Genomic DNA, 14902 nt, shown 5'->3' with positions numbered 1-14902 from the left:
AGAAACTGCGGGCGAAATGAAGTCTTTTCTTCCTCGTGCGCCCGCCTCTCTCTTTTGTCATTCGCGGTGCGCACAGAGTGCGCGGGATCGTCGCAGTGTAAAAAACACAAAGCGGCGCCCGGCGGGGCTGAAGCGTCTCTCGGCATCGAGATGTCTGTGTGCGCGGTCTGGTCGCTCGCGCTCGGGAATTAATTTCCTCGCGCGTTGTCAGTGTCGGGGATCTGTATAGTTATAGCGTCGCGAGAAGACGAAAGCGGTTGGCGTGATTGAAGAGGCGGCCTCAGAGACGTCCCTCTCGCGTATGTAATACGTCATCGCTTGCACACCGAGCGCTTCAATTATCGCCGCTCTTCAATTATACGCGCAAAACTGCTGCGCGACCGGCCGCTCGAGACACTTTGCGTGTATTCGCGGGCTTCTTTCATGCTCGGAAAAAAAAAAGCGCTTTTATGTGGCACTTATTGAGCTATTGAAAGCTGAAGAGCTAATGAAAGCTGAATCGGGTGTTTTCGATGTTCTACAATTTTCTCATTGGCACTTTTAACCTAATTATAATATTTGAGGAGTTGATTAATTAATTAGGACTAATTATGTAATTAGGCGGTATGCAAAGAAAAATAATCTAAGTATCTCCAAGCGACTGCAAACAAGAATGCCTTGTGCCTTGCCAGCTACGTGGGATTTGCATACGTTTAAATTTTGGTGCATGATTGTTGGAACACCCTGGGTGCGTACATGCCCATATTTTAATCGTATTTTTTTTTTTGTAGGTATCTACTACAGCCGTAACATTTTAGTCCTCTTTAGAGCCGTACAACATTTATCATCTATTGATGACTTTCTTGGCGCTTTTTTTTTAGTTTTGGCCACACGTTACCCTTGCGCCGTAAACTCCTATATACATAGTGTCCTCACTAGTTGTTTTGTTTGCTCAGCATGAAGTTGTGGTGCTGCAATCCTCGTCGTGTGTTGTGCATTTTCATTGAATAATGCCATTAATACGGAACCAAATGTGATACGAGAATTTTTCGGAGAACACGCATGCACGCACGGGGCCCGTCTGTAAACTTACGAGTTAAATTTTGCTCAAGTGCAAGAAAAGAAAAGAAAACCTACTTTCGCACGAGAAGCAGATAAGCAAATTTACCTTGCGAACGTTTGCAGCCAAACCTCGTGCTTGCGCACAGAGTTTTACGTTACTAATCGTTTAAATGCGTTCGCATAAGGAGTGTCATAGTGTAAATACGTGTATGTGTGTGCAGTGTGGGAAGTCTGTCACGTGATATAGGTAGAAAGGGGATGGGAGAGCTTAGGCCCAGAAAAGCGCACGTATAGTGCAACTGACGGTGGTCTGCTCCGGACTACCGTCACGTCGCTCTTCGAAGAGGCCGGACGTGTACCGAGTGAGCTCCCGAAGAACTCTTTGGAATGTGGTTAACGTGGTTTGAATAATAGATCCAGAAGCTTAAAGAGGTACAAAGCAATGCGGCCGCAGTTCTCTCGCATTTACCGTTAAATCGCCACAGAACTTTTCATCAATAGCCCATAATTTATTATTATTATTATTATTATTATTATTATTATTATTATTATTATTATTATTATTATTATTATTATTCTAAACATTCCCTGGTTCGGTAGGCATCACATCGATATGAAATAACTTAAACGCGTGTTTATTACAACAGCGATTCTTTTTCGGAATGGCCGCGATTCAGGGTAGCACTTTACCGAAAATTAATTCGCGCTTCAGGGAGAGAGCGATAGAAAGCAAAAAAAAAAAAAGTGCGCGGAGGAACTTTATGGAGCCGAACCAGACGAGCAGCAGCGTTCGCGAAAACGTCCCCGACCCTTCGGGAAAATATAAGTGAGACGCGGCGCATAGTTGCCCGCGCATGCGTTTGCCTCAGCGGAGGACTTCCGCTTTTCAGCGCTCATTTGTGCGGTGTCTGTGCAGTGTCGAGTGCTGCCAAAATGCAGCCATCTATATGGCACGCCTCCACCAAAGCGCCAAGCTCATCGTTCGTTTGGTTCTCCCTCTTGCGCAGGATGCAGGCTACGGAACCAGCAGCGCTGACACCGTGGTCCCATCGCTCAGGCCGGATGCGGCGGCGGCCGCAAAGCCGCAGAGTCTGGTGAGTGGCGCCGTGTGCGCTCGTGCTTTCGGCTGTTCTCCTCATCTGGGGTAGTGGGCACGCCATCGCATCACGTATAGCTATCTCCAGCTCCTACACGGGTGCTAGAGGACAATAATGCGGGGCTTCATTTTTGTAACATTGAAAATATTGGCAGCTTTCGTCGCTTTGATGACCACAAAGGCTGCCTTGTTTCTCCTATTGTTGACTCCCCCCCCTATATATATATATATATATATATATATATAACCGGCAATACTGGAGTGTGCAGTATTTGCATTCTAAACGCCATTTCCATTGTCACAATTGCTCGTTTCTATTGTTTACATAACAAGGTAAAATAAGGAAGTGCAGAACGAGAATTAGATAATGCTACGTAATGGCCATGCTTGCTAGGAACATCATGGAGCAATGATTTTCAGTATAGTACTCTGCACTGAAAGTCCTGAACGAGCGATGTAAAAGAACAACGGTCACGCAGTACAACAACCGGGTTAATTAATATACGCGACGTGCCGTTACGTGTGATCATCGCAAGTATTTATTGCCGTACTTTTGAGAGTGCGGGTATTGTCGATGAATACCTCAGTTCGTTATAGTGCGGATGTGTGCGCTATGAGGTAGCAGATAATTGTTAATTTAAAGGAATTAAAGCTTAAGTGTAGCAGTATTGCCGCCACCACACAGCATAAGAGGCCACAGGGAAGACGAGATATAGTTGTAAATTATAACCTCCATGTATACCTGTGGATTCCTTGTGTTAGTAAATAGCTAGTAAAAACTTACTGAAAGTCAGTAAGAGGTATAGTGACCCCGGTGGTTGTGTCATGACATTTGTGGACGCTTTCCGCCATGGGATGTTAAGTGGTTCGAGTGATTTTTTACTATATATATATGCAAATGCGTTTACATTCCGTGTGCACTTCCGTGCACGCCTACGGCTCGGCCACCGCTCCCACATTCAGAGAAACGGTCATGCGGTTTCTTGCATGTGTAAAATAGGATTTACCTTGAAGAGCAAAGAGATGAATGAACAAATGGACGCGCCCTTTGCTTTGTGTAAACGCAGGAACAATTGTCTTCGTATTTAGATCGTAAAGAGTGGGGAAATCGAATGCATTCCTTATTACTCGTGGTAAATAAAATGAGGGGCCCGAGACAGCATCGGTGCGGAAACTATGGATGCTGCGACGTTATTAGGTGGGGCTGCGTGCAGAACGCCGACGCGAAAGGTGCACGTTCAACGACAACTTCCTTGGCGTTCTGTCTTCGTTCGCAATTTTCCGCGCCGCCGGGGTCTAGCGTCGCAGAATGAATTAAAGATAAACTTAACGAAGTAAGTTTTAGCCGAGAAGAAAGGGGGTAAACAGAGGGGCCCGATATTTACTAATCATATCATGAAAAGCCAACAAACAATGACGACACCAAGGACTAATATATATATATATATATATATATATATATATATATATATATATATATATATATATATATATATATATATATATATATATATATATATATATATATATATATATATATATATATATATATGGCCGTTTTCCACAGGGACTCCTGCGCTATAGTTCAAGGAAATCGCTAAATGTTGCCTTTAATTCGGCCTTAAACGCTCGCGACCTACAATGCTGTCGGCCGCGGGAGAGACTTCGCCTTCATGGCGTTGATGGCGGTTTCGCAATGGCTAACCTTTAGCTTTATTCGCTTACTGAGTAGCCCTGCAGAGTTCTGCCTGACAGCTGTCTCGCATCCGAAGCCATTTCCTCTATAGGAAACGACTGCTAATCGCGTCGCAATGAGGCGGTGCTCAGGAAGTTTAGAAGCCATTGTGAGTCACAAAGACCGCATAATATGCCACGTGGATAAAGTACCACTATGCGATGATGTATGCCTGCCTTGGAATTCCTGCAGTTTTGTGCTCGCCTCTTTGGCGCGGCTAGTGTCTTAACGGCTGGGTACGCGTCGCGCTTAGTCAGGGGTGTTACGGCCTGGGTAACGTCAGCAGCATTCGCGCATTGATGTTTAGAGCTGGAATTTGCAAAACATACCGAATATAGTGCCATATCTGCCTCTACGACTCTACGCCGAATAATTTCCACCAATGATTTACGCTAGGTTCAGTCAAGCTTTTTTCTTTTTCTTCTTCTGCTTCTTTTTTTTTGTGTGTGCGTGTGTGGGGCGGGGGGTTTAGATTGACCTGGAATGTTACAAGTGCTCCGGTTTTCGTGAGTTCCTACTAGATGTCCCCCTATGGAGCAGACATGCATATAATACGTACCTAACGTGTTTCTCGCCCGTGAAATCCTTGCATTGGCAAGGAGAGATAGCGACATCGTCTCTGGACAGCTGGCTTCCGAGCCACTCGCGGGATGTGAGGACGTGCCTTCAGACAACGTGGAGCTTGTGTGACAAAAGAGAAAGGTCGCGCTGTTTCCGCTATTCCCGCCTCGATATTGACTTGAGGGCGCCGTTGTCAGTCGGGAGCTGCTCGTATAGTGAACGAGAGCAGCACGGGCCATTAATTCAGCCTCAACGGCTACCGTAGATGGTGGGGTGGGGATACAGGCTCAGGACCCGTATTCACAAATCGCTTCGTACGCTAGATGATCCTATAGCAACAAACGCCGGCCAATTGTAATAACGAACATATATTTAGCGAAGACGGGCTGGTAATGATAAATTGTCGTTACGAAATTGGGAATTCGGGACCAGTTTTTAGCGCTTTTTGTTAGTGTCGTAGAATTGCATGGTTCGCTATTATACCACAGCTGAATCGGCGCATTTTTTCCAACCGTTACCCTAAATCTAAATGTGAGAAGGTTCTTGCATTTCGCACTTTATTGAGGATAGATCCTGACTGTCACTTGTGGATCGCCTCTGCGCTATTACACTGTGTGGGACTCTGGTTCCCGCTTTCTCGCGGGAACCTTAGCGTGACGCTCTAGGAGAAGCATCGCATGGGCATGGGTGTTGCGGAGAGGAGACGAGGTAGCGCGAGGTAAAATATTTCTGCCGGGAGTTTCAAGCAGTACAATATGTCTGCAGGACGCTGACGTCACATGTACTCCACCCGCTATGTTGTCCTTCTTCACTGCAGTTTCCTGATGATGTATGAAAGGTTCCCCAGGCCATGATTCCCGGGAATAGTACTTTTATGCACGTAGAAAAACGGCCGAAGAGTAGGCGTTCGCTTGTCTCAAATAAAAGTATCTTTCCGCACTCTCTACGGCGTTAACCATGTGAGCGCGTTATGCCTTTATATGCTTCAGTACACAAGCACCAAGTTGCTTTCACAAATATTTAGATTAAAAAGAGTTCATTTGTTGATATGTTCTATTACTAATTTTTTTTTCTTGAAATGTTTTCAAACCGAAACGCAGATCGGTGAAGCGAGCCGGTTATTTTCTGCTCGGAGACAATTGAATCGTTTGTGGCGACGGCCGCGTGCACTGTGCAGCGGTGCTAATCACTTCAGCCGTTCCAGTTACGGAATATGTTAGGTAACCCGAGGACGCGATTATATGAATATATTATGCAAGCAATCGCCGTAACTTAATCGTTAGTCATTAGTCGGATTACGGCGCCGCTACGCGGTGCACGCCGTGTAGCGCGGGACGCAGTGCGCCAGGCGTCATGCCAAGGAGCCCCCGTTCAAACGTTTTCATTACCTGCCGGTAGCAGCCCGCGGATTGTCCTCTGCGCTCAGCGACGCCTGTCTGTGTGCGCCGACACTGCGTGCGAGGGGTCAGCACGAGGAAGGGGGCGGGAGCCACGCTCGCGCTCCCCCGCCGGCTAACCCGCGGCGAACAATGGTGTGAAAGTGATTGAGGTAACCGACCGCGGGTCATTTCGTAATTACAGCCGCGGCGCACCGCCGAGGCCTAAACGCCGAAGCTCCGCCGTTCACCCACCCGCATTCACTCCTGCGGTGATGGCACGCCCGCGCGTGGTGGCGCCCGATTGTTTCTGCGGCGTATGTGTGTACGTACAAGCAGAGTCTTTTGTCCCACATTGAGCCAAGTCGGAGAACAATTGAAGTTTTGCATCCGCCGGGGGCCGCCGCCGCAGCAACGGTGCATCCGGACGGTTATATTGCTGCGCGTGGAACTTGCCCCCGCGCAGTTGTGTAGTGGCGCGCGAGGAGCGCAGCAGCAGCGACCTCTGGTGTCACCGGGGTCCCGCCAGCTCCCGCGTGGTGCATGTGGTTACGCCAGGCGTAATACGGCGGAAAGCTGCCGCGTCCGTTTCGATTAGAAGAGTAATTGAGTCCGGCGGAAGGAGTATAAGCAACGGGGGGGGGGGGGGGGGGGTCTTGTCTGGACCAGCCGCCGCGCGTGGTATGCGTGCCGGAAACTCCCGCTGTTGTGCCTGCATGCACTCGCGACGGCAGTTTCGATATCATTGCGTCGTGGCGGTCGACCCGCGACCCCGGCCTGGCCTGTAATGAGCGGCGAGGATCGTGGTGGGTTATACCTCGGGTCGTTGACGGAACCCATTGATTTTGGTCGGGGCACGTGCTCGTCTGATCGCAGCCTGTGCGGCCGTGTCATCCGCGAGCTGATACTTGCGAACGACGTCAGCAGCGGTGGGCGGCTTGAATCAAGAGGGGTGTTGAGACCGACATGGAGGGGGGGGGGGGGGGCGGCGTTCCGCAGCTCCCTATCCAGCGAACCCGGAAAAAAAAAAGCGGAACAGCCTCTTTAGATTGTCGACAATCGGAGGGACGGCCGAATGAGCAAATGAAGGATAACGGACGCACTTACTTGTCTGGTACAGTGTATTGCCGGAAAGAGGGGTAGATTTAATATCATGCGTAACCGCTAAGGCTCCGGGATTGCCGGATAAAAAAAGAAAAGAAAAAAGAAAGATGTAATATTAGTAGTGGACGAAAGAAGTAATCTTGTATTGGTGGGTAATCACTGACGCTCATTAAGGGTATATATATATATATATATATATATATATATATATATATATATATATATATATATATATATATATATATATATATAAATATAACCTGTAGGCAATTCGTTCTTTTTTGCCGTGTCTCTTTACTACCGGAAGCCCTACTGCACCGTGTATATATATATATACATACACGGTGCAGTAGGGCTTCCGGCAGTAGGCTTTCGGTAGTATATATATATATATATACACACATGGTGCAGTAGGGCTTCCTGTAGTAAAGAGAAACGGCAAAAAATACCGAATTGCCTACAGGTTATATTTTAATGCGTGGTGCGCACATAGTCAAGATGTTCAACGCAAGTCTCGCGGAAGCACGAACGGCCATCGTGAAGGAGTCCCCATCCACAAAAGTCTTCGTGGTGACTTTAGGTATGTTTACTGACGTAACATCCTTCTGTCACCTCCAGTTCCCCATAGTACGCGAGAACCGCCCCGCTTTAAAAAAAAAAAACGTCACGCAAAGAACAGAGAAAATACTATATAGTAACAACAGTTACAATTTTCACATACTCACAACAAAAACAATCGTTTCTTTCTTTCTTTCTTTCTTTCTTTCTTTCTTTCTTTCTTTCTTTCTTTCGTTTTGTAACCTGCCAGGTTCGAAACTTCGGGGCGTGTGTTTCGAGACGCTCACAAAGACGTTCTGTGTTCTTCCTCACGGTTGCGGTGCTCGCTGTTATCGTTACGCGTCATTTCAAGATGAACGGGGCCGCTAAGCCGAGCGTGCATGCGGAGGAATGTTAATCGCCGGCGGCGCTGCAGCGTGGCTCATCGGCAGGGCGCACGCATCATTAGCTTCGGGGTGAAGCCGGCCGCGGCGCGTTGCCTTTCCCGCAGGGCAGGTGCACGCACTTTTACTGCGCAACAATCGCGATTGACCCGCTCAGCAGTGCACGCGCACACTGCTTTCTCTTTTCTTACTGGCTCGCCCGGGGAGGAGCGAAATGTCAAACATGCCGCTCACGACGAAGGCCTCGCGCCGAAATTTCGATACGTCTTTTGTTTATTTATTTTATTGTTTCTGCAGGCGGGAGATGAAATCTCGTCCACGATAGCGCATCGGCTTGGTTTGTTTGTTTCGCTACCGCGCGAGGACGCTTTGCAACGCAACCGCCGCCATCTCTGTACTACGCAGTCAGCCACGAGCTCCCGTAGCAGACTTGGCAGCCATGGAGGAATCTCTCCGACCGTGCTTGTTTTGCGGCGCGCGAATCTTGTCGACGACACTGGGCTACCTTGAACTCTTCCGCACAAGCGCAGTTAGCGGCGCGGGTGAAACCCGCTCGAGATTTGTGCCTTCTTTGCTTTGTCCGGGAAACAAAGACAGTCATTAATTTATGTACGACGCCCCCCCCCCCCCCCTCCCCTCTCGCACGCGCTCTTGAAGATCCTTTGTGAGTCTGCGCGGGGGCTAAATAATAACGATGGTCTCGCTGCGCCGAGCGAGGCCGCAGCGATTATCAGCTTGCGTGCCGAGCCGTCGCATAATTGAAGCCGCGGTGAAGGCGGCGACAGCCAGCGCGCACGCTGCTCGAGGAAAGGGAGCGTCTTCTGCGGCGCGTGTCGGGCACCCATTGCGCGCCGCGCGAAGGAACGCGTGCGCTGGCCCGATTTGCGAACAGGCGCGGCTGTTATCGCAGCGGGACGCGCTTGCTGCGCCTCTGCCTCCCGAAAAGAGCAGACACTCGGCGCACGCCTTGGCCAGCAGCCCCCGCAAACTCCCTCTATCGCGGCTGGTACAAGTGCCAAGTCCCACTTTGCTCAATTATAGGCCCAACTATTTTCATTCGACGAGGCATCTCCGCAGCAGCTGTGATGGAAAGCAATACTAGACGCCACGCGGATTCACTCACAACCGACGGTTCGCCGAGAAACGACTGTGCTCGGGGGGAAACGCGTTGGGCTCTGTTGATCTATATGATCGTAGCATTTGGAGCGACTGTATACGCTCTTGGCGCCACGCCACTTGACCCATAACGAACAAGTGGGTTCGTTACCAATCGCCACTTTAGCGAGCGTGCCGCATTCGGTAAGTATGCGCAGCGCACAGAATCATTCTCGTTTCCGCTGTTTGTGTTCATTAGCATTTTAAGAATTGCTAGTCAGAATATATGCTGTGGTATTGCGGAGACACAGTATAAACCTACGTGGCTTGATCGTTTTGCAAGGTTGTACAGATGCGTGGACTATTATTTCGTGCCGGTTCGTTGCAGCAGCCTCTACCGTGTACGTTGCGCGTAATCTAGAACGCGATGCGGATGTGCTCGCACCTGTGTTGGGAGTATAAAACAGCACTTGCCACGTGTACTTTATACGCGTGGAAATGTGCTTAACTGTCCTTTGTAGTCGCTGTAGTCCACTAAATGTTTCCTCTCTCTCATGTGGCATAAGTGATTTGATCAATGCAGGCCAGAACACAGTGCTCTCATAAACAATCTAGGGGTTTGCAGTTCCGAGGTGGTGTAATCTTAAGAGAAAAAAAAAAACAACAGTTGGCGTCAACACGGCAAATAGCCGTTAGTTCCATCGTAGGTATTTCTGTAAAATATAGCTGGTGGTGCAATTACACCTTATCTGTAGATTAGCAGGCGCTCTTAAATTTGATCAACCTGCCACTGTGAAGTGAACATAAAGAGAAAAGAATGCATGGCTCGTGCTCCTATCTGACACTGAAGGCACGCTTATCTCCAAAACCGGCACTGGGGTTTCAGCTTATGCTGATTACAACCTCATATAGTTCAGACGGCGCAAGAGACCAGGGGCCGAATTCACAAAGGTGTGCGTTCGTAAGTGCTCTTTGCCATTGGCTGGCTGGCTTCGCTAACTGTATGTCCAGCATCAGGATTGGCTGGAATTTGTTTTCGCGAATAATTATAGCATACGAACGTTTTGTGAATACGTTGTCGCGAAGAGAATGCACCGCGGGCCCCTTTTTTTTCTTTTCGTGACTGTTGTGTGTTTATCGAATGACCGCGACGGTGCCTCGGGCATGTGCTGTTGCCCAGCCGACGCCGCCGCACCTGACGGTCGCTTCGTGCACGTGTTGTACGATTGACTCACACACGGCTGTATCAGGGGGGGGGGGCAAAGATTGATTAGTCATCTTTAGTCATCATTAGTCATTGATTAGTCATCATTGTTGTGTGTGCGGGGTGTTTTCGCGACCATTTTTGGTCGCTTAAACTCTGGCCCTTATTGGATCCTGTCGACCTGCCTGATTGGTCGGAGTAGGCCATTGGTTGTGGGTTCATCTGGGTCGCAAGCCCCAAGGGTAGCGTTGGCCTGGCGGCCTGGGGCACAACTGGAAGCATTCGAAGGTCCTGGCAAAGGATGAGTCGATTGCTAACAGAACAACTTGTTTATTGCATCGCAAAAGAGCGGCCGGTCAGGTCGACCGAAGTGGAGAGACGGGAGAGCACGTTACTCGACGGAAGAAATCGGAGCTTCCCTCGGCGTCCGGGGGCAGCTGCTTTTATACTCTCGGAGTCGAGGGCAAGAAGGAAGGGCTCGGGATGAGGCGCACGTGACGGCGACGCACGGACACGTTGAGACGAGAAGTGACGCATCCGCCGGGCCGGCGCCGGTCAGACCTCCTCGCTTCACAGGTGGGAGCTCCTCTCCCCGGCTGACAAGCGTGGGCACACAATCACACACACACACACACACACACACACACACACACACACACACACACACGCACACGCACACGCACACACACACACACACACACACACACGAAGACACGTGGCATTGAAACATGCCTGGACGCGCTTGGGAGGAAGCGTTGCGTCAGCGCTGAACGGGCCAAAATGTCCGCCGCGTTGAACGAAGCCCCGGCGTCCGTTGCATCCGCGCCGGCTATACCGCGCGTCGGAGGCGAAACGTAACAGTGGAGAAACCTGCTCCTGCGGGTCTCTTGGATGCTGTAGAAACTAATTCGAGGACGAGCTATTTTCGGCTTTGATGTCGATGAAGCATAACCGCAGTCCAGGATCCGATGGTCTGACAGTTCAATTTTATGTGAAGTTTTGGACACTGTTAGGGAAGCCGTTCATATCATTGGTGAACACGCTACTCAGTGAAGGGACTCTGTCAGCGTCTCAAAGAGCGGGGCTAATCACTCTCCTTTGCAAGGATGAGCCGAGAAGCACTGATATAAGAGCATGGCGTCCAATCACACTTCTGAACTGCGATTACAAGCTCATAGCACAGTGTCTGCGTATGCGACTCACTCCAGTACTCAACACTGTTTAGGGTCCATACCAGGCATGCTGTGTCCAGGGACGTTCCACTCAGCGTCACGGTTTAGCAGTCAGGTGCCTTCTCCTATGGGCAAATACCAGGAAACTTCAAGGTATTCTGTGCTCCTTCGATCAGGAGAAGGCTTTCGATATCATTAGCCATAGGTACCTGTTCCGGGTTTTGGAGGAGGCTGGCTTTAGTGTGGGTTTTCCGGCAGATCGTCCAAGCTGTGTATTCTCCACCGACTTCTGCTGTTCTCATAAAGGATCGTGTCTCGGAGGCATTCATCGGGACGTGGTACACGGCAGGGGATCCTCTCTCGCCCGCCCTCTACGTGCTCGCTTTTGAACCGCTTCTGCAGAGGTTGTCCTGTGATAGTAGAATTGGCAGGTTCCTACTCCCACCAGGACGAAATCTTACACCCGAACGAATGTTATCTTGGAGAGGGTACTCTTTCGTTTCCTCTGGAAAGGGACAACTGGTTGTGTAGCTCGGCAGGTGCTTAAGTTGCCCAAGGATAAGAGAGGACTCGGAATTCCCGGCCTGGGCATCGTGGCTACTGCAGTACACGTCAGGTGGACTCAGGTCGCTCTTAATTTGGATATGCTCCTGACTCCAAGCTTTACTTCCTTTTTTCTTAGCACCCAACTCCGTTTGTTTTCGCAAAGCACATTTTCCCACTGTGTGCCTCGCTCAAGTTCACCGTCCACCATTTATGCGGCGGCTGCCTGGTATGCCTCCGCAAGGTTCACCCCGGCATCAATGTAGCTTCAACTCCAATCCAAGAACTAGTCGATATCCTCACCCCAGGTCTTCCCCCGCATTGCCAAACGTACGATCTGTCCATCCTCAGGCCAAGCTGGAAACTCATTACGGCCAATTTCCTCGACGCCAGACGAGCTACGTTCATGTACCGCCTTGCGCGAGGGTGCCTGCCGTTGAGTTACAGACCCTTCACAGCCATCCCGGCTCGTGGAGTGTGCCCTCTTTGTGGTGGTCGTGAGGATTCGGTTCATATCCTTACGCAGTGTTTGCTTCCCGCAGCTCTTCTCCAACGGATTGCTAGTCTTTTTAGTTTCCCAGGTGTTCCATATCAGACTGTTCGATTTTTGCACCCTTTGCCTAAGCAGTCGATCAACCAGTTCATGCTTCTTGTCGAGTGCTCATACCAAGTTTGGTTGGCACGCTGTGAAGCGGTTTTCGGGGGCGGGCGCCGGGCCTTCACGAAGCGCTTGCGAAAGCACGGAAGGAAGTCTGGTTCCATCTCACCCGGGAGCGGCGTCTCTTGGGTGACAAGTTTCTGGAAGTGTGGGCTCGTCCTGCCGTGATTTTTATTGAGTCAAGTCGGAAGCTCTCCATTAAGTTATGATGCATGCGCTCCTAAGGTCGCTCGACTTGGCCATATGTGCCAATCGACCCATGGACTTTTGTTTGGCTCAGTGGAACCCAAAGCCGGTACCGGTCGTGGCGCACCCTCGTGTGGTCGCGCTGCTCCGAGGATGGTTGTATGCCTTGACCTCTTTTGTGTTAAGGCAATCCGAGGGTCTGTCAGGCTCGTGTCCTGTAAGACAGACATGACTGTTTGTGTGTTGAGTGCAGTAGCTCAGTCGCGCTGCACCACAGCAGCCGCCTTGTCCGGGAAGGACCGTTGGCCCGAAGCAAAGCCCCCGCCCAGTCAACATGGGTAGAGGGCGAGTGCCGGGGTCAATGTACCAAATGATGTTGGGTTGATGAGTTTATGTAAGCTCTGGGACGCGGCACCTCCGTGTGCCAAGTCCTCTTCCCATCTGACGACGGCACCAGGCCGGTCAGGCAGACCATAGACGGCGGGTATGACATCGTTTTGCATGTAAATATGTGTGCAGTGTAAAGTTAAAGTAAATGCCAAGGTAATAAGCCTAGTTATTCAAATGATACATCTCGTCGTCTTCCTACCTGCGGATCTGCACTTGCCCCTGCCGGAGCTCATCACCCTTCATCGTCGTCTCCCTGGTGAGCTGATGCGTCAGAACACTAAGAGCTGCGTCACTTTGCTACAATGGGTCCAGCTTATTTATGCGGTAAGGGACAGTGGATTACCTTTAGCTGTGTCTAGTGGCTGGTCGTGTCTTATCTTTGTAACACAGAGACATCATATCATACTTGTCTATACAGCGTGCACGGGAGTGGTGCGTCCAACAAGTGTGTTTCCTGTGTTTTCTACCTGAGGCTGCCCCAAGTTAGTGTCAGCGCAGCTGTCAATTAGGGAGGCAAACTCTGAGGGGCTTTTAAAAACGAGCATGGAATATGACTGAGAATATATCAGGCTACTTGGGTACCTGTACACAGGAAGCAAAGCGTTGCCTCGCATTGCATTGGTTGATTGAATAAATGTTTTACTTATTGGATGACTCTTCGATCTAATACGAGTCATGGGGAAGGGGAAGAAGTGTGTCGGGAGTGAAAGGCGGCGATGCGAGGAGCAGGGTCTACAACCTGGGTAAAAGCGCGGATTCCCTGGCAGAAGCCAAGAGTGACTCGAGGGCTGCTCGACAGACCTCTAGACCGCCCACCGGTCAGATCCACTCCTTGTATAGCTTGGTGTTTGTTCCTGGCGAAAATGCCTTCTCCGCACCACCTTGTGTACCGGACATAACCGCATCAGGAGTTTGGTGGTGGGTTACATGCTGGTCGTTTGCAGTTGCGGTAGATGTAGGTGACCGTTGTTTCGCTGCCGTGTGCGTCGTCGTCAACGTAAACATCTTGCTGACCTACCTCTACTCGACATCTTTCGTTAGTCTGCAAATTTTCTAGTACGTCTGGCGTGAGGGCAAGGCCAGACTGCAGCCAGAAAGGAAGCACTTGTCCAGCGCATGGTAAACCGGGAGACAGCGCGTGGCATTTCGGAGGTACAGCGTCTGGTAGGTGCCTCTGTCGTTGCTTCTTAAGGGAGCGCTAGCCGTGATCAGGGTCGTGGAAATCGGGCTGAGTGTTGGACGGTGGTGATGAAGAAAGTGCAGGCGACAGTGAAGGAAAGCGGCTGAGAAATAGAGCTCGCGCCGCCTCATGGACCTTCTCGTTTCCGCGGATGCCACTGTGACCTTGTACCCAGAGGACCTTCTTGGCTGCAGTTGTATCTTGGGCTGCCGCCTTGCGCAAATGCTTTATCCGATATACGGTCGAATGAACGCAGTAGCAGTGCTTACTAACACGATATGCGTCTTGCGAGTTTGTGTAAATATTAATTGATGGTGCCTCCGCCGTTTGAAGAGCGTATAGCGTGCAGTCGAGAGCTCATGCAATGGCTCGCAGCTTAACTTCCGTTGGATGCGGGTGGGCGTCGATATTTTAGATTCTGGATTCAGTGCTCTGTGTTAGCATTCTATTATGCGATCGGCCATTTCCTGTCGTCAACTTGGAGACATGTTGCGTCCGTGTAAACGTGATCGACCGCATCCGTTAGCTGCTGGACTATATAATGTTCGTGCTTCCGGGCACATGCTGCACGGCGTTCAGGGTTTTTTGAATACATGTGTTTAGTTATAGGCTTGTTTGTG

At 50.1% G+C, this 14902-nt stretch overlaps 1 protein-coding gene across 2 annotated transcripts in view; it reads left to right on the top strand.

Moving 5' to 3' along the window:
- The window catches only part of LOC126547672 (uncharacterized), a 422601-nt gene that overhangs the window by 298424 nt on the left and 109275 nt on the right, over positions 1–14902 (top strand). For both annotated transcript variants that reach the window (XM_055063116.1, XM_055063117.2), the window contains one exon: positions 2049–2135. In XM_055063116.1, coding sequence (XP_054919091.1) covers positions 2049–2135 — 87 coding nt within the window. The remainder of the gene's footprint in view (positions 1–2048; positions 2136–14902) is intronic.

The sequence above is a fragment of the Dermacentor andersoni genome, chromosome 1, assembly GCF_023375885.2.
Source record: "Dermacentor andersoni chromosome 1, qqDerAnde1_hic_scaffold, whole genome shotgun sequence".
Taxonomy (NCBI): domain Eukaryota; kingdom Metazoa; phylum Arthropoda; class Arachnida; order Ixodida; family Ixodidae; genus Dermacentor; species Dermacentor andersoni.
The sequence above is the reverse complement of the archived record's forward strand: the minus strand, read 5'-3'. Positions and strand labels throughout refer to the sequence as shown.